Below are 22183 nucleotides of genomic sequence, written 5' to 3' on the forward strand. Positions count from 1 at the left end.
GTCACTTCCTCCTCTCTGGTTGTGTCAGTTTCCCCATTTGTGAAATGAGAGTCGAGGTGGGGAGGGGAGGAATGAACTGAGTCATTGCTAGGGCTGAGTGAGCTCTGGTGCCCCAGTTGCATGGTCCTGGCGGGTTGGGGTGTGATTGCCCTGCCTGTGCCTTCTCCCTCCCCAGAGTATTTGCATTGCTGGCTGGGTGTGTCTGGCCTGGCCACACGCAAGCCACTCAGCGCCGAGTCTCACCATGGTGATTCATGTTGACTGAAGATACAAGGGAGCAAAGCTTTATTGAGCTCTGCTTCCCAGGCATGCGGGAGAGGCGAGCCCCTGGTCCTTCCTTCTCGGTCGGAATAGCGGTAGTTGTGGTCTTTCTGGTTTACGGCTTCTGTTCCTTGTCAAAGAAAGCTTGCTGGGTTACGTAGACTTGTGCACGGATCTCTTACACAGGAGAGCAGAGGCCTTTTCAAAGAGAACACTCTAGAAGGATCTGGAAGGAAGGAGATCGCTGTCTGTATTAGTTTTCTGTTGTTGCCATAGCAAATTAGCACAAACTTAGTGGCTTAAAACCACACAATTTATTTTGGTGGTAAAATAGACATAACATGAAACGCACCATCTTGAGCACGTTTTCAAAGGCATGTGTCGTTCCTCGGCACTAAGTACATCCACGCTGCTGTGCAGCCGTCACCAGCGCCCCTCTCTAGAGCTTTTCCACCTGCCCCAGCTGAGCCTCGGTCCCTGAGGCAGCAGCTCCCCAGTTTCCTCCCCTCCCCGCCCCTGGCGACCACAGTCCTTTCCGCTGTGGCCGGGCCGCTCCAGGCACCTCCCGGGAGGAGTCCCACCGTGTCTGTCTGTCTGTGATGGGCTCCTTCCGCTCCACGTGGTGTCAGTGCTCAGTCCTGTCGCAGCGCCTGTTGGAAGCTCCTTCCTTTTCAAGGCCTAATAATACTCTACCGTGTGTTCTACAGCACGTCTCGTTCGTCTGTTTCTTTGGATGGACATTTGGGTGGTCTCCACCTGTTGGCTCTGGTGGGTAGGGCTGCTGCGAGCAGTGGCTTCCTCGTGGGGTTGGGGCCTGCTTTCGGGTAAGCGCACCTGCTGTATTGTTGGCCACAGAGGCTGCGCCGCTTCCACACAACTGCTGTCTCACACTCTTGTCTCATGAGTCTCCTGCTCTTTGTTGGTCGGGTGATGTCTCTCCTGGAGGAGAATGCACTCTTGTCCTTTGCAGCTTCGAGAGGCCGTTTGTGTTCCTTGGCTGGTGGCCGCCTCCTCCACGGCTGGGATCCCTCCCATGCTTCAGATCTCTCCTCCTCGTTCTTTCTTTTCATCCTTAACCCAGCCTGGTAAGGGTCTCTGCTCAGGAAAGGACACATGTATTTAGACTGGGCCCACCTGGATGGTCTAGGATAACCTCCCCATCTCAGGATTGGTAATCCTAATTGCATCTGCACAGTCCCTTTCGCCATGCAAGGTCACACGTTCACAGGTTTTGGGGGGCCAGGGTATGGACCATCTGGGATATTTTTTTTAAGGTTTATTTATTTATTTGAGAAAGAGAGAACATAAGTGGTAGGGGCAGAGGGAGTGAGAGAGAGACCCCCAAGCGGACTCGGTGCTGAGTGTGGAGCCCGACACGGGGCTGGATCCCATGATCCTGAGATCATGACCTGCGCTGAGACTAAGAGTCGGATGCTCACCTGACTCCGGCACCCAGGCACCCCTGGGATATTTTTGAAGGACCTCATCATGGAACCCATGGTGCCTTGATCTCAGGCTTTGAAAAGTCCTCCCCTCCATCCCTCCCCCTTACCAGTGTGGTCCTGAGAAACCCCATAATCATATATAGAGTTGGTTAGGCGCCCCCTACGGTGGGGCTGGACACCTGGTACCAGGCTCTGAACAGGAGCTTTGATGACCTTTTCCAAACATCAGAGCCTGTCCTCTTTGGCCGCTTGGGAGAGACCAACGTCATGTGAGTTGGTCACAGAGGTGAGAGCTTGTCCCGAACTTTACAAAGGTCTCTCCTTTTTTACTTCATTCAGTCCTCACAGTGACTGCAGGGTAGGTGGGCAGGTCATATCTGTAGACAGCGCGGAAGTCCAGAGATGTGAAAAGTTGCCCAGGGAAGGGCACACGGCGAGTAGCCGAGCCAGGACCCAGACCACAGGCTCCAGGCTAATGCTCCCCAGGGAGTAGGTTAGAGCACACCGAGCACCTGCTGATGGGCTACGTGGCGGGTGGCTTTAGATGCATCAGCGTAGCCATTCCTCACAGCCACGCAGTCCGACAGATGTGTCTTCCCCAATTTTACAGGTAAGGAAAGGGCTCAAAGAGCTGTGGCAGCGGGCCCAAGGCCACACAGCCCGCAGGTGGTAGGGCCAGACTGGGATCGCCATCCGTGGACTTGAAGCCCCATGTGTCACCCTGGCTCCTCCCGAGCAGTGTCGAAGATGCTATCAGAGCTGTGTGGGCTGGGGGAAAATACAGCAGAGCCGAGAAGCTTCCTGTGACCGTGCTGTGAGACTTGATGGGGGAGTGTGGTCATGTGACGATGGGGAGCGGTGTGGAGTGTGGGAGCGAGTCACCCCGCAGGGGATGTGGGGCCGGCGTGGTGTGGCTCAGGCCGAGGGCCCTGGGAGGAGTCTCTGGGCAGCCCCTCCCCACCCGGAGCGGGGGTCCAGGGAGGGGGCTCCCCCAGTTCCCTCCTGGCCGAGCCGCCGCAGTGTGTGGGTGTGCCGCCCCCCGGGGCCCAGGTGATCCTGGAGGGCCGCGCAGCGGGGAGGCCCAGCCCTGTCTCTCCTCAGCCTGAGCTGCGCTGGGAAACACAACCCGCAGTTGCCCTTTTTGGGGTGGGGCGGGGTTTCCTGAGGTCCTGGCCACATCGGACTTGTCACCGCCACCGTGACTGTCACAAGAGCCTTGGCAGCTCCACGGCCCGCCGCCCGGTGGCGTGGGCTTGGCTGTGAGCTGGGCCTTGGTGCCACGGACGGGTCCGCCTCATTTCCCGTTGCCCGGAGGTCCCGGGCCGGCGTCCAACTAAGCGCGGCTCCTGCGGGGGGGCTCGGCGTGGGGTCTGGGGCGCCTGCTCCCCCCTGCTCGGCTCGGGGACCGCGGCTAGAAAGGTGGCCGGGAGGGGAGGACAGGGTTCCCGCTGCCGGCGGGGTCCTGGTGTGGGCGTGCTCCCCCTCGTCCCTCGTCCCTTGTCCCAGGCCTTCGGGGCTGCCTCCCCGCGCCAGGCCCCGGGGCTCCAGGCGGGCAACTCCACGCGACCCCTGTTGGCGCGTCCTCCCCGGGCGATGGGAGCACAGCCCCTGCCGGGCCTGCTGCTCGGGGGCTGGGGGTGTGGGACAAGGCCCTGGAGGCGGGGTGCACCCCTCACATCTCTGCCCCCACCCCCACTGCCCCTACGTTTCTCATCCCAAGAGTTCTCATGGCTTGCGGCCCTCTGCGGCCCTCTGCTGTTTTATACTGGAGAGCCTGATACAGGATGGGTTAAGCGGTATTAGGAGAACATACTTGGTATTGAACTGTTACTGTGCCCATTTCACACATGCGGAAAGCTGAGGCCGGGAAAGGTTAGGTGACCTGCCCCGGGGTCACACCTGGTGGAGAGCAGCACGGGGATTTGAGCCTGTGCACTAGCTTCAGAGTTCGTGGGCTTCTCACCACCCTCTCCTGCCTTTGATGGAGTACCTGGGGTCGCAGTGAGGCCTGATGACTCGGTTCCTGATCCCAGGCTATTCCGTCAGAGGTGTTTTTCAGTTTTTGAGATGCTTGTTTCTGCGGCCAGTGGGCTCCACGAGGAAGTGTAGTATAAGATGGGGGTGAAAGTCCTGGGCTTTGGAGCCTGGCTGCCGGGGTGTGAATCCTGGCTCAGTCATTTACTGCCCATAACCTTGGGCAAGTCCCCTAATCTCCCCATCCCTCAGTTTCCTTATCTCTAACAGGGGATCATAATCTTAGTGTTTGTTTTATAGAGTTGTTGTAAAATTGAATTCCATGTAAAGCACTTAGCAAAGTGCCTGGCACGTATTAAAGGGTTCAATAAATGTTAACTATTATTATGATTGCCTAATAAGCTGGGAAATTTGGGGATAATGTTAAGCAGGCTCCTTTGTTTTTGTGTGTGTGTGTTTTTTTTTAAAGATTTTATTTATTTATTCATGAGAGACACACAGAGAGAGGCAGAGACACAGGCAGAGGGAGAAGCAGGCTCCATGCGGGGAGCCCGACGTGGGACTCGATCCCGGGTCTCCAGGATCACGCCCTGGGCTGAAGGCGGTGCCAAACCGCTGAGCCACCCAGGCTGCTGAAGCAGGCTCCTTTGTTACAGGACTTCTCAGAGCCTTTACCATGCTATTGTGAATTGGCACTTTGGGGAGGGGATGTAGTGGGCAGCATTTTTCTAAAGTTTTTGGACAACTAATCTCTTTCTCCTTTTACATTTTTTCTGTCTAAATTCTCAACTTGCAAGATGCTAAGCTGGCATCTGAGAACACTGTGAGGAAGCGCTGAGCTGTATCTGTACATACATCAGGCTGTTTGTGCTTGCCACAGCTGAGCTGGGAGTGGGGTCCAGGGTGTTGCTGAGCCAGCTCTAGGGACTGTATGTGGCGGAGCTGGCTGTGCCTGGCTTCCCTCCTGCCCCCTGCCCGTAGGTGTGGGGAGAGGGAAGAGGTGCGAGCCTAGACACCCGAGGATCTCTGGATTGTCCTGCCAGGATGAATGGCCTTGGCAAACCCTGCTTCAAAGCGTATTTACTGCCCTTAATTCTGCCCTGGGGAGAGGGGTCTTAAGGTAGGCCACCTGTGGCGGGACTGGCTGGACCCCCAAACTAGCCAGCCGGGCGCGGGTTGTGCAGCATGGCCCTGTTAGGACCAAGCAGGTGGCAGGCAGGCTTCTACCATGGGTCGTCCCCCCAGGTGTGTTTCTGGCTTCAGTAAACAGGGTCCCTGGTGTATTTTAGCTGCAGAATGAACTAAGGGAGGGTGGTGGTGGAAATTAGTCTTCAAGGTCCCTTCCAATGCGAACATTTGTGAGTCTGTAAACCTGGGATTGGGGTAAAAACCTAAAGAGGTGTCCCCTTTAGGAGTCCTAAAATGCAAAAGGAAGGATGAGCCCTGAGAGGGGAAGCCCCTCCATCCCCCCTTCACACCCTTGGGAGAGCAGGGTCTGGGGAGATCTGGACCTGGCTCCAGGTCACTGGTCAGGATCCTTTTCCGTAGGAGATTCTTGGAAGTGGATTACTTTTTTTTTCTGAGAGAGAGCGCACGCGAGGGAGAAAACACGTACGTGGTGAAGGAGGAGCAGAGGGAGAGGGAGAGAGAATCTTAAGACTGTGCCCAGCACAGAGCCTGACACAGGGCCCAATCTCATGACCCTGAGATCATGACCTGAGCTGAAATCAAGAGTCGGATGTTTAACTGACTCAGCCACCCATGTGCCCCAAGGAAGTGGATTATTTTAAGTGGATGTTTCTGTCTTGCTTTGGGCCTCATTCACGCCGTGTCTGGATCATTGCCTCCTCTTGTCCGGCGCAGTGACCTGGGGAGGAATGCCCACCACTCCCAGGGCGGTGTATGGAGGCCAGAGGCTGCCCAGACTGGCTGAGGCCAGCTAACTCTTCATCTCCCCAAACAGTGCCAGGAGGAATGTCAGGTAGGAATGTGTGCCGTTAATTACACCTGAGTCCGCCCAAACCTGGCCTTGTACTGCAGCGAGGAGAGTCTGCAGATAAGCGGATCTCATGCTTTAAAGCAGTTGTATGAGCACATGAACATACACCGCACACACACACACGCACGTGCATTTACGTGGGTGCTTTTGGAGGGGGTCTTGAGTTACACATTAGAAACTGCTCAGTGGAGACCTTGCAGTAGAGGGTCAGACCTTTGGTTTTCTCTTTGTGCCTTTCTGGTTCTGTTTGAATTTCCCTCCAGTGTGTTCTAATCTTTTTATTTTATTCCTTTATTCTGTTTTTTTAATTGTTATTTTTAAATGTAATTTATTTTTAAAGCAGTTTTAGGGTCACAGCAAAATGGAGTGGAAAGCACATCACTATCAACACCATCAATATCCATGATCAGCACCCGTCAGCGGGTGGGGGAGGGGGCGGGGGGACATTTGTTGCAATTGATGAACCTACGTGGTCACATCCAGAGTCCATAGTTTATTTCAGGGTTCACTTCTGGTGTCGTATGTTCGTGGGTTTTGACGAACGAACCCGCCACTTTAATATCATACAGAATAGTTCCACTGGTCTAAAAAACATCCTCTGTGCTTTGCATGTTCACCCTCCCTGCTCCGTAATTCCTGGAAACCACTGATCTTTTTACCAAGGATTAGTTCTACCTTTTCCAGACTGTTGAGAGTTGAAATCACGCAGCCTGTAGTGTAGCCTTTTCTTATTTGCACTTCAGCGCCCCGCGTGTCTTTTCATGGGTTGATGGCACACGTCTTCTAATACTGACTAATGTTTCATGGGTATTTATCCATTCACCTACTTAAGGCGTCTTGGTTGCCTTCAAATGTAGATCATTATGAATAAAGGTGCTGTGAACATGTGTGTGCAGGTTTTTGCGTGGACAAGTTTTCAGCTCACTGGGTTGAATACCAAGCACTACTGGGTCAGGTGCTGAGACTGTGTTTACTTTTTTTTTTTTTTTTTTAAAGATTTTACTTATTTATTCATGAGAGACACACAGAGAGAGAGAGAGGCACAGACACAGGCAGAGGGAGAAGCAGGCTCCATGCGGGGAGCCCGATGTGGGACTTGATCCCAGGACCCCGGGATCACGCCCTGAGCCGAAGGCAGGCGCTAAACCACTGAGCCACCCGAGCTGCCCTGTGTTTACTTTTATAAGAAACCACCTGATCGGGAGGTTTTGCATTCGCACCCGCGGTGAGCAAGAGTTCTATCGCTCCCATCCTCACCAGCACTTGGTGTCTTCACTGTTCAGGACTCTGGGCGTTCTGATAAGTACGTGGTGGTACCTCATTGTTTAATCTGCAATTGCTGAATGATGTCCAATGGGGAGCATCTTGGCATGTGCCCAGATGCCATCTGTGGGCCTTCTTTGGTGAAATGTCCGGGTCTTTTGCCCATTTTTCTAATCAGGTTGTTTTCTTACCATTGAGTCTTGAAGAGTTCTTTTCTCTATTTTGGAGAACAGTTCTTTTATCAGATGTGTCTTTTGTAGACTTTTTCTCCCAGTTGGTGGCTCGTCTTCTCTTTGTTTTTAAAAATATATCAGCAGAGAATCATCTGAGCCGCATGACTTTTTAAGCTCTATATTTAAATTCTTGTATAAAGACAGATTGAGGATTTAATATTAAAAGATGAATATACAAATGAGTGCTCCAGCCCCCGGGCTGGGGAAGGGCAGTGCGGAGGTCCTCCCACAACAGCCTCCACTTAGTCCAGGCCTGCTCGGTGTGCTGCTAGGCACACAGGGGCGGGAGGCCTCAGGGATGATGCTTCCAGGCCTCGGCCTCTGCTCAGCGCCACCCTGCTGCAAGCTCTGTCCCCATCCGTGTCCCTCACCGGCCTTCTGGGGAAAAGGCTTCTGGATCCTCGGGCCGGGCGTGGCATGCCGCCACCCGCCCCTCCTTTCCCTTCCATGGAAGTCAGGCTGGACTCCCAGAGGCCCCCGTGTCCATCTCCCCTTGTTGAAGTGGGGAAATGACAAAGCTCTCCGTTACAGGGAAGGGAGGTGAGTGAGTGGGAGAAGTGAGATTCTTCTTGTTCTGGATGACTCTGCCCTTCTGCCAACACATCATTTCTAGATTCCTGTGTTTGAGGACTCTGGCTGCTGCCCTGTGGAGCCCTTGAAAGTTAACGGTATACTTGCATGTGTACACACAACTTTAGGAAACAGGCCCTCTTACAGCCCTTGGCAAGCCAAGCCCTGTGTACCCACCGTATACCTTCACTTGGCACCTCGAGGCTTGGCTCTGATGGAATCCTGGGACGCCCGGGTCTTGTGCTCGCTTGCCCTCAGAGCTGACTACTGGGAGTCAAGGCTGGATGGTAAACACCGGCAGGTGTCCCAGTACCTGAAAGGAAGGAGTGTTTCCTGGAGTGCAGAGCACAGAAACGCTGGGGGTGGGGATGGGTCCTTGTTTAGATTTCAGAGTCCTGGGCCCATCCCAGGTTGACGGGGCCAGCATGACTGGGGCCAGCGCATAGGTATTTTCGGCGAGCTGTCCAGAAGCTTCTCAGGCAAGATGAAGCAGTGTGGTCCGTAGTCAGGCAGCATCAGCACCACCAGGAAGTGTGTGCAAAACACCGATTTGAGCGCCTATCCCAAACCTCCCAATTCCAAGCATGTGGGAAGGGACCCAGCAATCTGAGGTGTAACAAGTCCAACAGGTGATTACTTTGCAGACCGAAGCTTGAGAAGCCTGAGAGGGCCACAGCTGGATGAAATCGAGTGCCTAGCAGCAGGTGGATGGCCCAGGGAGGAAGCAAGGGTGGTGGCCACACCATACAGGCCCCAAAGCGGCAGGACTGGAGGCTGGAAGGTCCCCAGGGGCTGGTCTCTAAGAACTGGAGCGATCCCTACAGAAGCCACCTGCCTACCATGTGGAATAAATCTCTCCGGGGAGCCCCCGTGTCACCGTCCTGACCAGAGCCACCGCAGAACGGGCGGTGTGCCAGGCCTGCCAGATGGCATCAGCGATGTGAAGCGTCCCTGCCCGGGTACCTTTCTTCTTTGCTAAAGGACAGACGTAGCAGAAGGTGTGGTACTGGTGGACGCCGAAGAGGAAGCCAGTCTGCTCGGTTGTAACTCCCTGTGTTCTCTGTGGTGGGGAGTGAGTGCTGGGCAGGCGGCCGCGGGGAGAGGAAGGTGAGGAGCCCCTAGAAGCCCTGCTTGAGGGCAGCCCAGGGGGCTCAGTGGTTTAGCGCCGCCTTCAGCCCAGCGTGGGATCCTGGAGACCCGGGATCGAGTCCCACGTCAGGCTCCCTGCAGGGAGCCTGCTTCTCCCTCTGCCTGTGTCTCTGCCTCTCTCTCTCTGTCTCTCATGAATAAATAAAAAATAAAAAGACCTGCTTGAGCTCACCTCTGAGCGGGGACATGGTGGCCCCCGGGTGCCAGGAACACCATCACCAAGTACGGCAGGCCCGGGTGGGGACCTCTTTTGAGCAAAAGTGGAGGCGGCGGTTACCCATGACTGGCTCATGAGCAGATTTCTTCATGTCCAGAAAGGGGAAAGCACGCAGACATTGTGGGTGGGAGAGCTGAATCCAAGCAGCCTCCCAAGGGGCAGGGATGGGGCGCCCCGAGGCGCCCTAGGCCCTCCGGCTGCCGTGGCTCTGCTCCTGGGGAATCCTTCGGCAGCTGAACCAACTGGAGGGCTCGCAGGCCCGGGCCGTATGTTAGAGTCCTCATGGGAGGCGGCCCCTCTTTAAACCATGGAGAAGTGCGTGGGAAACGCACGTGGTGCCGTGGAGAGAATGGCTGCACCTGCTGTCGTGGCTGGGGCGTGGTCGGCAGGGACTATTCAGGAGTGTTGTCCTTGGCCCTTTTCCTACCAGTGACCTGGAAGAAAGCAAATGTCACGCTTACCAAGCAAAGCTGAGCACTACGATGTTGGGTGCTGGGGCGTTGGACACCTCAGCGGGCCGAGCAGCAGATAGAATGTGCGGGAGGAGTTTAACAGGATGTGCACCAGGGCTCCTTGTCCAGAACACTCTGTGTCCCAACCCGTGGCGGGGGGGGGGGGGGGGGGTGTTGTCTGGCCCTGCCCCGTGCTCTTCAGGGACCACAGCTGGGGCCTTGGGTTCTGAGGAGAGCTCCGAGACCCAGAAGGGAGTGTATTGCAGACGGGAGGTGGGGAAATGAGGCCGCTCTCGAGAGGGCCAGACTGGAGGTGGTGTCTTGGGGGGTGGGGGGAGACCCAGGGATGAAGGCCTGCTGCTTGGATGGGATTAGACCTGGCTCACCGCCCTCACTGCCGAGGGACAGCTTTTAACTCTTGCTGGGAAGTCTGTGAAGCCCTCCTGGGAAGGGTGCCATCACCCTGGGAGCAGCCCGAGGCTGCCCTGGGCGCCTGCCCTGGGCGGGGAGACCAGCGGACCCTCTGGGTCTGGGTCCCCCGTATGTTTATGTAGTACTGCTAACCCCAGGCTTGGAGCTGGGCTGCCCGGGGCTGAATAGACCCTATGTGAGTTATTCAGATCTTGGAAGAACAACCGTGGCCTCAGCTGAGCTCAGAAATCCCCGCCTGAATTGGGCCTTTTTTAAAGTTGTTTTTTTAATAGGCAGTACATGCATGTGGCCAAAAAAATGCAAATATAAACAGTAAGCTTCATGTCTAACCCCAGATTTCCCTTCCAAAGGCAACCAGTGTCACCAGGTTTCTTGTTTATCGTTCCAGGGATGGGGTGTGTGTGTGTGTGTGTGTGTACACCACTGAGTTTGTCTACATTTTCTTTTTTTAAAAATATTAGCTTAGTAAACACACAGTGTACACCTTGATTTCACATCCCCGTATATAGAATTGGCTAATTATAAAAATAGCTACAGAGCATTTACTGTATGGATCTGCTTGGATCCACTTCATCAGCCTGCTGCAGTTGGACAGATAGTTAGGGGTTTGTTATAACAGAATGTCCCAGTAAAATCCATGTCCCCGTCACTTTACACAGGTCTAAGTGTGCCTGGGAAATAAATTTCCAGAAGGTGAGTTTCTGGTTCAGAGCTTGTATTTCACATTTTGACATCTCTGTGCTTGTAATTGGCAAATCTCTTAGCATCTTAGTGTGGGTAAAACCTTCGGTTCCTTTCCTATAATTCCCTGTTTGCTCATTTGTTTCTCTACTGGTCATGGGGCTTAGGTGTTTTTTTTTTTTTTTTTAATTGCAAAACATTTTTCTTAAATTTGTCATTTCTCTTTTTGTTGTTTTCTTTGTTTCTTATTGTGCAGAACTTTAATTTTATGTCTTTGGAGTTCAGGGCTGCTTCTTATATTTAAATCTCTGGCTGAGATTTGTTTTGTTTTGTTTTTTAAAGATTTTATTTATCTTTTTCACTATCCCACAAACAGGGGGAGCAGCAGGGAGGGGGAGAAGCAGGCTCCCCACTGAGCAGGGAGCCTGATGTGGAGCTGGATCCCAGAATCCAGGGATCATGACCTGAGCCAAAGGCAGACACAACCAGCTGAGCCACCCGGGGACCCTGAGATTAGTTTTGGTGTTTTGATTTGTGTTTTTCCCCCCCTTCTGGTGGATGGGGCCTTTTGGCCTCATTCCTCTGGGAAGAGACCGGAAGAGTGGGGAGGGGTCTTTGGTAGCCGGAGTTTCTGCTTAATGGTGGTCTCCAGAGGAAGGGTGTCAGGGACACGACCGCAGCTCTTGCTGACCTCACGCAGGGCTCTTCCGTCAGAAGGTTCCTGGCCCACGCATCATTCAGATATCCAGCCCTCCTCATCAGCAGGGTCTGAGGATTCTAACAGGAGGGTCAGGCTGAGGGCAGGGTCTGGGAGGGGGTTTTGTGCTGAAGGCTCAGCCAACCACAGGGAGAGGAATCAGACCGAGGGCAAGACCACGGGAGCTCCCAACCCCCTCACCACAGCATGTAAGGGAACAGGGCTTTGGCCCGTGCCGTAGGTAGCCAGTTCTAGCTCTCCAAGTCCCTAGGCCATCATCTGGCTTCTGCTGCTTTACCTACAGTCACCTCTGGATACACTGGCCCAAACAGAACCCCACGCCCTCATTCAGTGGGCCCTGTGGGGACCAGTGTGGCACCTTAAGGAAGCCCTTCAGCCTCCTTGCAAACAGCAGGCGCAGACCCCCACTGTAGCTGTGAAGGGCAACTCAAATCTTACAGGTGAATGGTGGCATCGAGAGCAGTAGTTCTCAAAGTGGGGTCCCTGCACCAGCAGCATCACCTGGAAATGAGTTAGAAATGCAGCTTCTGGTTCTATGGACTCAAACCTCAGTGGAGCCCAGCCGTGTGTTTAACAGGCCCTTATGGCAGTTCTGATGCACACATTGCACCTTGAAAACTAGGTTGGGGCCTGATGCACCACAGGGAGCAGGTCACCTGGGGTCAGCAGGTGTAATGGTTTAAGGGGGCCTGCGGGTCTCCTGACATCCTCACCTGTCACTGGACGCCTCTGCAGACTGCAGCAGCCACTGATGAGCAAAAGGAAGTAGGTTGCATGACAGTCTGAGTGGCTCGGGTCGCAGCAGGTCTGGGTCCCTCCAGGCAGTTTAACTGGCATGGGGCATGGCAGAGGGATCTGTAGACAGAGGGACTTTGTGAGAGCAGCTATCCCACCCTGCACCAACAGGCAAGAGCCCTGGATTCCAGGCCTTTCTCCTTCCCTACTCCTGATCTGCAAGTCACTTACCCTTTCCGAGCTCCAGCCACCTCACTTGCCCTCATTCCCCATCCTGGATCACATGAGCGCTCCTGAGGTCCCTTGTCTCTAGGACTGGTGATCTCCTGCCACATTCCCATGTCTGATGAGCCAGAGGTTGGAGAATGAAAAATGTAGCTCGGGGGCAGATCCACTATGGTCGGAGGCCACTGTGGATAGCTTGGGGTCTATAGACTGGGCTCTGGCTGGATGGAGACAAAGACACTGGAAAATAAAGACAAATAGATCTGGGCCCCTGAGAATGAGGCAGTGCATGCTCGCCTCTGAGCTCCACGTGCGTGGAATCCTGTGTCAGCAGAGGGAGAGTGAAGCGTGGAGGGATGGGGGTCTGCAGAGAAACACAACTACGGGTGTGGTGCACATGGACATGGGCATGGGCCTGCCCCTGTTTGTCGTCTCTAGCTGGGGGCCTAGCAGACATGGACGGTCACTTGGGTTGGTCCCGGTCAGGCTTGATGCAGCCTGTCCCCCTGCAGGGGCCTGGCTTGTGGCTGGTAGGAGCTCCTGGCAGAGGCTGAGCATGTTTTCCTCTTCCCTTTCAGATCGGACCATGAGCTACCCAGGCTATCCTCCGCCCGCAGGAGGCTACCCCCCAGCTGCACCAGGTGAGAGGGGCTGGGGTGGGCCGGGGAGGGAACGTCCTCTCTGCTCAATGTCCAGGAGCAGACAGGGAGAGAGTAACAGTGCTTTCCAGTCCTCTCTCTACCCTGAGGGGTACATGGGGAGGAGCTGGAGAAAATCCTGGACCCAGGGTCCAGGAAAGGCCTGGATTTGAAGCCAAGGCAAGTCCAGGACCCAGTTTCTTGCTTTCTTAGCTGATAGCAGCAGGCAAATGCCTTCTTTGCTCTGGGACTCTGTTTTCTTCTTTGCAAATGGTTTCAGGTATCTCTCCCTCACCGGGTTGCCCCAGATACTAAGATAGCCAAGTAAAGCCCTTGGCACTGTCGTCCAAAGCACTGTTAGGTGACGACTGCCCTTCCATTACTTCTCCTACCCTGAGCTTGAGCTGCATGGTTTTGCAGCAGCAGGGTTCCCCCCAGCCACAGGAGGAAGTGGAGGCAGTCGCCAAGGGTCACATGTTCCTGCTGCAGCTGCCAGAAGCTGTGGGCTGATAGCACTGGGGCTGCACCCACAGTCAGGCCATCAGATCCCGGCCCCACCTACAGCACATCGCTTCATGCTTAGAAATCAGCTTCTCTGGCCTTGGCCCCTCCTAGGTTCCTGAAATGATACTGGGTCCCCATGGTAGCGGGGGAGACGAGAGGATCATTATAGGCTGGTCATCCTGAGGTTGCCTGAGCCGCGCTCCCCTCACTCCACGAGACCTGTGGGCACATTCATTTCCCAGAGCAAAGGTCCTTGAGTCTGAGCACTCATGACCCTGCAGGTCATTGGTGCCCACCTTGCCATTCAACAGGTAGAGAACAGGTCTGGAGCAGGGAGGTGGCTCTGCCACTATCATTGCCCTCTGAACAAGGCCAAGCCCGGGTCTGTCAGTGTTGACCTCGCGGTTGGTCCTCTCCCCGGTAGGGACCTGCGATGTGTCCTGGCACTGCCACCACCACCTCCACCACACCAGGCAGCAGAGAGCGAGCAGGCTGGTGATTCCATCCTCAGGGTCTTTCACTGCCCTGGTCAGAAAGGCATCTAACAGGCCAACGGCCCACACAGCGATGCTAGCTGCCTCGCCACTTATCCCAGTGCCCACTGCACCATGGGAGCCCCGCACAGGCGGTAGGCCTTCGTCCTCACCCAGTTTGAGGCAAACTAATTATTACCCCTCATGGCAGCTGAGGACGCTGAACTAGAGGGGCTGAGTGCCTCGCCGCAGGGCACACACTGGGTCCCTCTGGGTTCAGAGCTGGGGCTTTTTACTGCTGTTCCCCAGCTGCCCCCCTTGTAGGGATGTGTGTCAGTGTGCGTGACCCAGCCCCGTCTCCCTCCACCCTGTCGTCCTCGTCTCCCTGCCCTTCACAGACCGTGATTGCAAACAACCTGGTCAGCAGGACACCCACCCTAACCTGCCACGCTTTTGCCTCACTGTGGGTTCTCTGGGTGGTCTGAGCTTACTGCTGTCCTGGGTCAGCACGCTGTCCCCAAATGACACCTGTTTTTATGTCTGTATTCCCGTTCCATGATGGTGAGCCCAGCAGGGCAGTTCTGTCCTTGGCCTGTCTACCTCCTTTATCCCATAGAGGTAATACGTGCGAGTGTTTGCTGAACCCCACCTTCCTCTCTGGAAGAAGAGGAAGGTTCCTGCTCTTCTCTTCCTTTGGCAGCAGGATTGGGTTCAAGTTTCTTGCCCGTTTTCCATGGGGTCTGTAGCGGTGTCCGCGAGGCCCTGCTTGGCCTCCCCTCCTGAGCACCCGAGAGCTTGATGCTGTGCCTTTCCCCGCGGGGAGTGCTGGCACGGCACTGAAGGGCTTGGTGTTGCTTTCAGGTGGCGGTGCCTGGGGAGGTGCTGGCTACCCCCCACCCAGCATGCCCCCCATCGGGCTGGATAACATGGCCAACTACGCAGGGCAGTTCAACCAGGACTACCTCTCGGGAATGGTGAGTCCAGCGCCCCTGCTGGGGCTGCCCCTGGGGGTCACTCCTGCATGGCCGGAGGGACGAAGGCTGCTGGCCTCGGTGGCTTCAGAGGCGTCTCCGTGTGTGTACCTGCGGGCACCGAGTATCGGGCTGCTGAGGGGTCTCGTCAGGGCTCTGCCCACCATCCTCTGTAAAAGGGGTGCACATTGGGTTTCCTTTCAGCTCTGAATAGGATGGGGGTGGTGCCTTCATAGATTATGTATTGTGCACCTTTGATGTGAGCTCAGCATAGGGTGAGGAGAGAGGTGAGGGTCTGTGTGTGCGCGTGTGTTGTGTGCCAGTGCACGTGCATGTGCGTATTTGTGTGTGTGTGTGTGTGTGTGTGGATGACTATCTGCTCGGGCCTGGGAGTGGGTGCCTGGGAGCGTAGGCAGACATGCTACTTCTATTTGTTAATTGGCTTGTAAAATAATATATTTTATCACCTAAGAACAAATGCTTGCTCTCTGTCAGCTGTGCAGCCAGTCCGCGGCCTCATTTGTGCCCGGCTTGCTCTAGGCACCAGGCATATGTGCACACAACAAACCAAAATCTCAGCCCTGAATTTCTTCTCTCCTGGGAAGCAGACAGTTGCCATTAGTAAAACTGTGGCAATAGGACAAATAGGTGCCTGAGGGCAGATAAAAAGGCCAGGAGTGCAGGTAGAGGGGACAGGGCACAGTAGTTTTGGGTTGGGTGACGAGGTTGGGCCTCGCTGAGAAGCCAGGGATGCTCGGACTCTGTGCTGCAGGGCTCGGGTCAGGGAAGGACAGATGGACAGGGTGTGGCCATGTTCCTCAGGGGCCGTTCATCTTAGGCTTGCTTTGTGCACTTTCAGGCATCCAACATGTCCGGGACATTCGGAGGAGCCAACGTGCCAAACCTATACCCTGGGGCCCCCGGCGGGGGTTACCCTCCCATGCCCCCTGGGGGTTTTGGGCAGCCCCCTTCCGCCCAGCAGCCTGTTCCTCCGTATGGAATGTATCCGCCCCCTGGAGGGAACCCGCCCTCTGGGATGCCTTCATACCCGCCATACCCAGGGGCCCCTGTGCCAGGCCAGCCCATGCCGCCCCCTGGACAGCAGCCCCCAGGGCCCTACCCCGGACAGCCACCAATGACCTACCCTGGGCAGCCGCCAATGCCACCTCCTGGGCAGCAGCAGCAGCCAGTGCCAAGCTACCCAGGATACCTGGGGTCCGGGACCGTCACCCCTGCTGTGCCTCCAGCCCGGGTGAGTGCCCGCCCTGCACTGCCCTTCGTGTCCCAAAGGCCTGAGATTCGTGGCCTTGTGTCCTCTGCCAGCAAGGCCAGGGAGGGTGCAGCGGACGGAGAAAGGCTCCGTCCTCCCTCTGTCACTTCCTGTTGTAACAGAGTTGCTTTCTCTCAGGTTCCCCACCCCTGCTTTGTGTTCTTAGGGACCTTAGGGAGCTGCCTTGTTTCTCGCAGTTTGTTTAGATGTTCCATGTGCACGTTGGATCTGAACGTTTCAGGGTACTCGTCATTCCTCCCGTGTCATTTACCTCCTTGGCCCTGTGCTTTGTAGGAACTGCCCAGCCCCCTGGCCTCAGGCCTTGTGCCCAATGGGGCTTAGACTTCATTCCCACAGGTGCCTCTCAGGCTGGTCTTGGAGGGTTCTGGAAACCTCCCTTGGCTAGGGAAGATTGTTGGCAGTTCCTTTGGGGCCGCTCTCGGCTCATTTTGGAGAGCATTTCTTGTTTGCAGTGCCTAGAATTCATTGTCATGGTTACATGGCCAAGCCAGCCAAGCACAGGGCTAGTGGTATGTGCTCAACTACTATAATTAGCCCGAGGGTCCCTCTCCTCCCTGCCACCACTCTCCCCTACCCCTGCCCTAGTCTCTATCTTTCCTCTGCCTTCCCCCTCAGCCCTTCTCTGAGCTTCTCTCCTCAACTCTGTGAACACCAGTAGTCCCAGAAGCTAATCCACCAGGAGACCACTTAGACCGGATCCCTTATTTGCTGGGGAGTGCAGCTGCCAGTGCCAGGAAAAGCAGTGTGAGTTCGGGAGTAGTCAGGTGGTGTGAACCGTGGTAAAGGCCGGACACCTGCATTTCTGGAGGGAGCACCTATTTCTCGTTTGCTCAGAGGTGCTCCATGGACTACCCAGACCCTGCTAGGACGGCTCTAATATGTGCTCACATGTGCTAGGGCCGTGAGGCTCCCACGCCCGCCCCCCCCATCAGGAACCCAGGCCCGGTCCTGGAGGACCTGGACATAGGGCAGATTTTTAGCATTAGGACTCAGAGATGCTTCTAGCCACGAACCAGGCTTCTGCCTCAGCACCAGAACATGAGGACCTGTCATGGTCACAGTGGGCTCGCTCAATTATTCATTGCTGTCTCCTTCAGGTACCCCAGCGTGTAGTAAAAAGGTCACGTTCAGAGCCTGGGGTGGGGAAGTCTTGCACTTGGGGGGAAACGACATCTCACCTGAGTCTGTTTGTCCGAGCAGTTTGGAAACCGAGGCACCATCACAGATGCTCCTGGCTTTGACCCCTTGCGAGATGCTGAGGTCCTGCGGAAAGCTATGAAGGGCTTTGGTGAGGGACCCCCGGTGGCTCAGGTCCTAAGTACTCCCCGGACCGCCAGGCAGTTCCATGGTGGCTCCGTGCAGGGTTTCTGGGAGGAGGGACCCAGGTCCTGGTGGTGGTGGTGGAAGAGGACGTAGATGTGGGCGGGCAGGTGAGATGCCCAGGAGAATGGGAGGGCCCGGGCCAGGGAAGCTGCCAGCACAGTGCATCCCCACGCCCCCAGCCCTGCCTCATCCACTGCTTCTTCCCACAGGGACCGACGAGCAGGCCATCATCGACTGCCTGGGGAGCCGCTCCAACAAGCAGCGGCAGCAGATCCTCCTGTCCTTCAAGACTGCTTATGGCAAGGTGAGTAGGGGAGGAAAGGGAACTGAGGCACATCCTCTAGCACAGCCCCACTCACCCCTGCTTTTCTTTGGTGCCAGTGAGCCCAGGTCTCCTGGCTTCGCATTAAGGCCCATGAGGGCATTTCCTGCCGCCCACCCAGCAGTGGCCTCCTGGCCGACAGCATCCCCTAGCACAAAAGATGCTCACTCCCACCCGGCTGGTTTTTCCTCCCCGGGACCCAGGCTGTTAATCCCTGCCCTCTCCACGACCACCTTAGGAGGTGTCGCTGGTAGAGGAGCTTTGAAGGAAAAGTCTCTCAGTTGTGCATAAATGCAAGGGGATGTATTTTGAACCTCTGGACTTGTGAACCTTAGGTAAAACACTGGGTGAGTTGAACAGACTGGTGTCCCAAGCCAGTGCTTCTCCAGCTTGGGTACCCCACGGGCCCCCTGGAAGCTGAGCTGATCGCAGGCCAGCTCTGCATGTCTGGGCTGGCTGAGATTTGGCTTTCCTGCCAGCCCCTGGGTGATGCGGTGCTGCTGCTGGTCCTCAGATCTGGGATATTGTCCCAGTTAGGTGAGAATCCACCTCCTATAGATTCTCAAATAAGTCTGTCTGTTTGAATATTCGATCAGGATTTGATCAAAGACCTGAAATCTGAACTGTCAGGAAACTTTGAGAAGACAATCTTGGCTCTAATGAAGACCCCCGTCCTCTTCGATGTTTATGAGATAAAGGATGCCATCAAGGTGCGTGCACGTTTGTGTTGATGCGTGTGTTCGTTTGCTCACGTGGACGGACAGGCCAGAGAAAGTCCTGAACTGCACGGTGGGGCTTAACCTGTTCATTAGCTGCTGTTGTAAGTGTGGTCCCTGGACCCTCCCAGGTTGGAAGAGGCAAAACAGGTGTCCTTCATCATCAGCAGGCATCTGAACCTGTCCGTCCTAAAAGCATGGCAGCTGCGTGGTAGAGGAGGCTGGTGGTGACATGGTGATGGAAGAGGGGTACGGGGCCGCGGGTGGTATGATCCTCCTTCATCTAGGACTCTGTATTAGCGCACAACAGAAACACTCTGGAGGGCTTTCAGGAAAACCGAGGTGCAGAATTGGCTTTGAGGAGAAAGGAGAGCTGTCTGGCTTGAGGAGGGCCGGGCACAGGCAGGATTGCTCTCGTCTCTGCTCCTTCCCGAGTGCCCACTTCGTTCTGCCCTCAGGGGGCAGAGGATCCCTGTGGACCCCCGTCCATTTACTTCTCCAGAGAATCAGCCACGGAGAAGACCTGTCCCTCAGTCCAGATTCCAAATAGAAGCAGACTCTGACTGTCCTCAGTCCAGTCACTTGTGACCAAGGGGAGGATCCTGTACCTTCCATACGGTCCTGTGGCTCCCGGGCCCCACAGCAGGTGTCCTGCGGATGGGAGGGGGGCAGCCCCCCACAGAAGGGGGAAACCCCTCTGAATCGAACAGGTGCTCCAGAAGGAATCCGTCATTTTTCAGAGGCCTGATAGGCACAGTGACTTTTCCTGCGGAAACCCTCAGACATGCCCTCCTCCCGGGAGGGGCAGGGGGCAGCTGGGACGGCACCCAGGGAGTGGCCCCCTGACCCCTGGACGCCCCCCGCTGGCTTCACGAGGGGATGGCTTAGGAAACAGAAACAGCACAGGTCTGGGGTCCTCTGTCACTGGGCATCCGTATGGGAATGTGGACGCTCCTTGTGTGGTGAGCACTGAGCAAGGTGGGGAACAGAAGCTCTTGGTGCCCCGAGGACCCTAACAGTTGTGGTCATCGTGACAGTAGCCACCCCGTGCTGTGCTTCTTAGGGGACCGTACTGTTCTGAGTGCTTCACGCGCATCACCCTTAGTCCTCAGGGCTTTCCGGGGGTGGTGGTAGCAGCGCAGAGACGTGAAGGCCGGTGCCCGGGTTCAAGCCAGCCTAGCCGCCGGGTGCTGCCTGCGTCCTCTACCACGTGGCCCTCTCTCGGCCTCGCTGGCGCTGCCCCTGGGTGTCTTCAGACACTCCGCAGTCCAGTCCACGGCTCTCACGCGTCCACACTGCTACTCTGGCTTCATACCCGTTTTTCAGTTGTGTCTTGTCTCATTCATGAGCTGAACTTGGAATAAAACAGATCCGGGTTTACTGTATGGCCTCGGACAAGTCGCTACACCTCTCTGATGCTCAGTTCCCCGGTGGGGGAATGGGCCTGGTCCTTCGTGTGACCTCAGTTGGTCACCACGTCACCGCCACTATCTGGGACCGGCCTGGGCCTGGGGCGCTGGAAGGGAGCCTGGCTGCCCGGGGCCCAGGGAGCAGCTGCCGTCCCGCGGCGGGCGCGTACCTGGGTTGGCAGCCGCTACGGCGGGGTTCCTGCCGGGGCACAGGGCACCCGCGCTCTTCCCAGGGTGCCGGTGAGGAGCCGCGGTTTGTGTTCTCTGCCACCTTAGGGGGCCGGCACTGACGAAGCCTGCTTGATCGAGATCTTGGCCTCCCGCAGCAACGAGCACATCCGGGAGTTAAGCAGAGCCTACAAAACAGGTGAGGCTGGCGTCTGGCCTCAGCCCTCCAGACTCCAGTGCTTTTTTGGCCTTGGCCGCACCCTCTCCCACGGCCTCGTAGACCTTCCTGGCCTTCTTATCACCTCATCTCCTGCCACCCCCAACACGCGGGGCTTTGATCCCTGACCCAGCCCTGCCTGCTGTTGACACACGGGGCAGGTGACTATGGTAAGGGAGGGGTGAGGGGTGTGGCTCCGCCGAGCCTGACAGAGGCCAGGTCGGCCTGGAAGTCACAGCCCCTGTGTCCCTGGAGGGCGTGTGGAGCACCTGTCTCATCGCACCTGGGGCTTCGGGCCCTTCTCCTTCCTGTGTCTGCTGCTGACTGGCTGCAGAGTGGGCCTTCCCCTTGTCTCCTTTTCAGAATTCAAAAAGACCCTGGAGGAGGCTATCCGAAGCGACACGTCAGGGCACTTTCAGCGGCTCCTCATCTCTCTGTCTCAGGTACCTCTACCACGGCAGAGCTGGGGCTCAGAGCAGAAGGGTGGATCCCTGAGCTCTGAGGAAAAGGCAGGGGGACGGAGGAGGCCCCGCAACTCAGGCAGCAGCCTTGACCATACCTCCTGCTTCCTTTCAGGGAAACCGGGATGAGAGCACCAACGTGGACATGACGCTGGTGCAGAGGGACGCCCAGGTGGGTGTGATGGCCAGGTGCCCCACTTGGGCTTCCCGAGTCAGGGGGCACCCCCACTTTCTTGCTCCACGAGGGAGGAGCTCTGGGGTGGGAAGAGCAAGTGATAAGGAGCAGGTTCCGGATGCTGTGAGTCTCGATGGGCTCTGCTGCTTACCAGCCATGCGGCCAGGAGCGTCCTGCAGCCTCTGTAGGCTTCTGACTCCCCCTTGGCGTGAACCTGGGTGACAGTCAATATGACACGAGTCGGTAGGGGATTATGGATGTGGGGTTTCACATGACCTGGTCCTCCTCCTGCATTCGGTTGTGACTGTCCTTGTGTTTGCAGGTGGGCAGACTCTACACTTGCCCGTTAGGCTTTTGAAGGTCAGAGCCCAGAAACCAGCTGTCACTTTAGTTACATGGCCTTAGATTCTGCCCTCGGCCCGGCTGGGCCTGACTGTAGACTGTAGGCAAAGGTCTCTCACCGTTCCATCTCTTTGACGGACCATCTGAGCGCCTCCCTAGAGGAGCTTGGGTTTCCCACTAATGAACTCAGACCGCAGCAGTCTGGCCGGAGAGAGCCACAGCTTCCTGGTGGGATGGAGCCAGCGAGGCCTGTCCTCTGCCTCTGTCGCTCCTGCAGCCCCCAGCCCGGCGTTCGCCAGGAGCTGCGAGCAGTCGCCTTATCTCTGCCGTCTGGGAGGCAGACGGGACCTCTGTGGACGTCCCTCTTTTTAGGGCTGGAAGACAGCTGCTTTTCTGGGCTGGTCCGTTTCCTTTCCAAATGGGGAAACTGAGGCTCAGAAAGGTAGAGCGTTGTGCATGGAGGAACCTGGAGGCAGGGACTGGATCAGGGCCCAGACTCCGGGCTTGTTCCATGGGCCCCGGCAGCACCCCAGAGGCCCTCCTTTGAGGTCTGCCTTTGCAGCTCCCTGGCCTGAGGCATCTGCTCCCGTGTCTGGACTCAGGGCTGGGCATCCCCAGGGTCCCAGCAGCCCTGGTCCTCGCCCTGGTGGGAATGCTGTCTCCGCTTCCCTGTCTGCTAGACAGGCCGGGCTGTTCCCTGGCCGAGGAAGACGCTGCCTTACTCTCAAGGTTTTGTGTCCACTTCTCTGTTGTCTCAGGTGTGGACCTTGACCTTGGGATCTCTAAGCCCCCAGTGGCTGCCCTCCTCCCCTGGCCGTC

General features: G+C 56.3%; 1 protein-coding gene across 2 annotated transcripts in view; it reads left to right on the forward strand.

Moving 5' to 3' along the window:
- ANXA11 (annexin A11) overlaps positions 1–22183 on the forward strand; it is a 39857-nt gene that overhangs the window by 10382 nt on the left and 7292 nt on the right. For both annotated transcript variants that reach the window (XM_025434294.3, XM_035715411.2), the window contains exons 2-10: positions 12933–12995; positions 14831–14943; positions 15800–16192; positions 17432–17519; positions 17764–17858; positions 18473–18586; positions 20278–20368; positions 20750–20829; positions 20963–21019. In XM_025434294.3, coding sequence (XP_025290079.1) covers positions 12941–12995; positions 14831–14943; positions 15800–16192; positions 17432–17519; positions 17764–17858; positions 18473–18586; positions 20278–20368; positions 20750–20829; positions 20963–21019 — 1086 coding nt within the window. In that variant the 5' untranslated portion in view covers positions 12933–12940. The remainder of the gene's footprint in view (positions 1–12932; positions 12996–14830; positions 14944–15799; positions 16193–17431; positions 17520–17763; positions 17859–18472; positions 18587–20277; positions 20369–20749; positions 20830–20962; positions 21020–22183) is intronic.

This window comes from Canis lupus, chromosome 4 (genome assembly GCF_003254725.2).
Source record: "Canis lupus dingo isolate Sandy chromosome 4, ASM325472v2, whole genome shotgun sequence".
Lineage (NCBI taxonomy): Eukaryota > Metazoa > Chordata > Mammalia > Carnivora > Canidae > Canis > Canis lupus.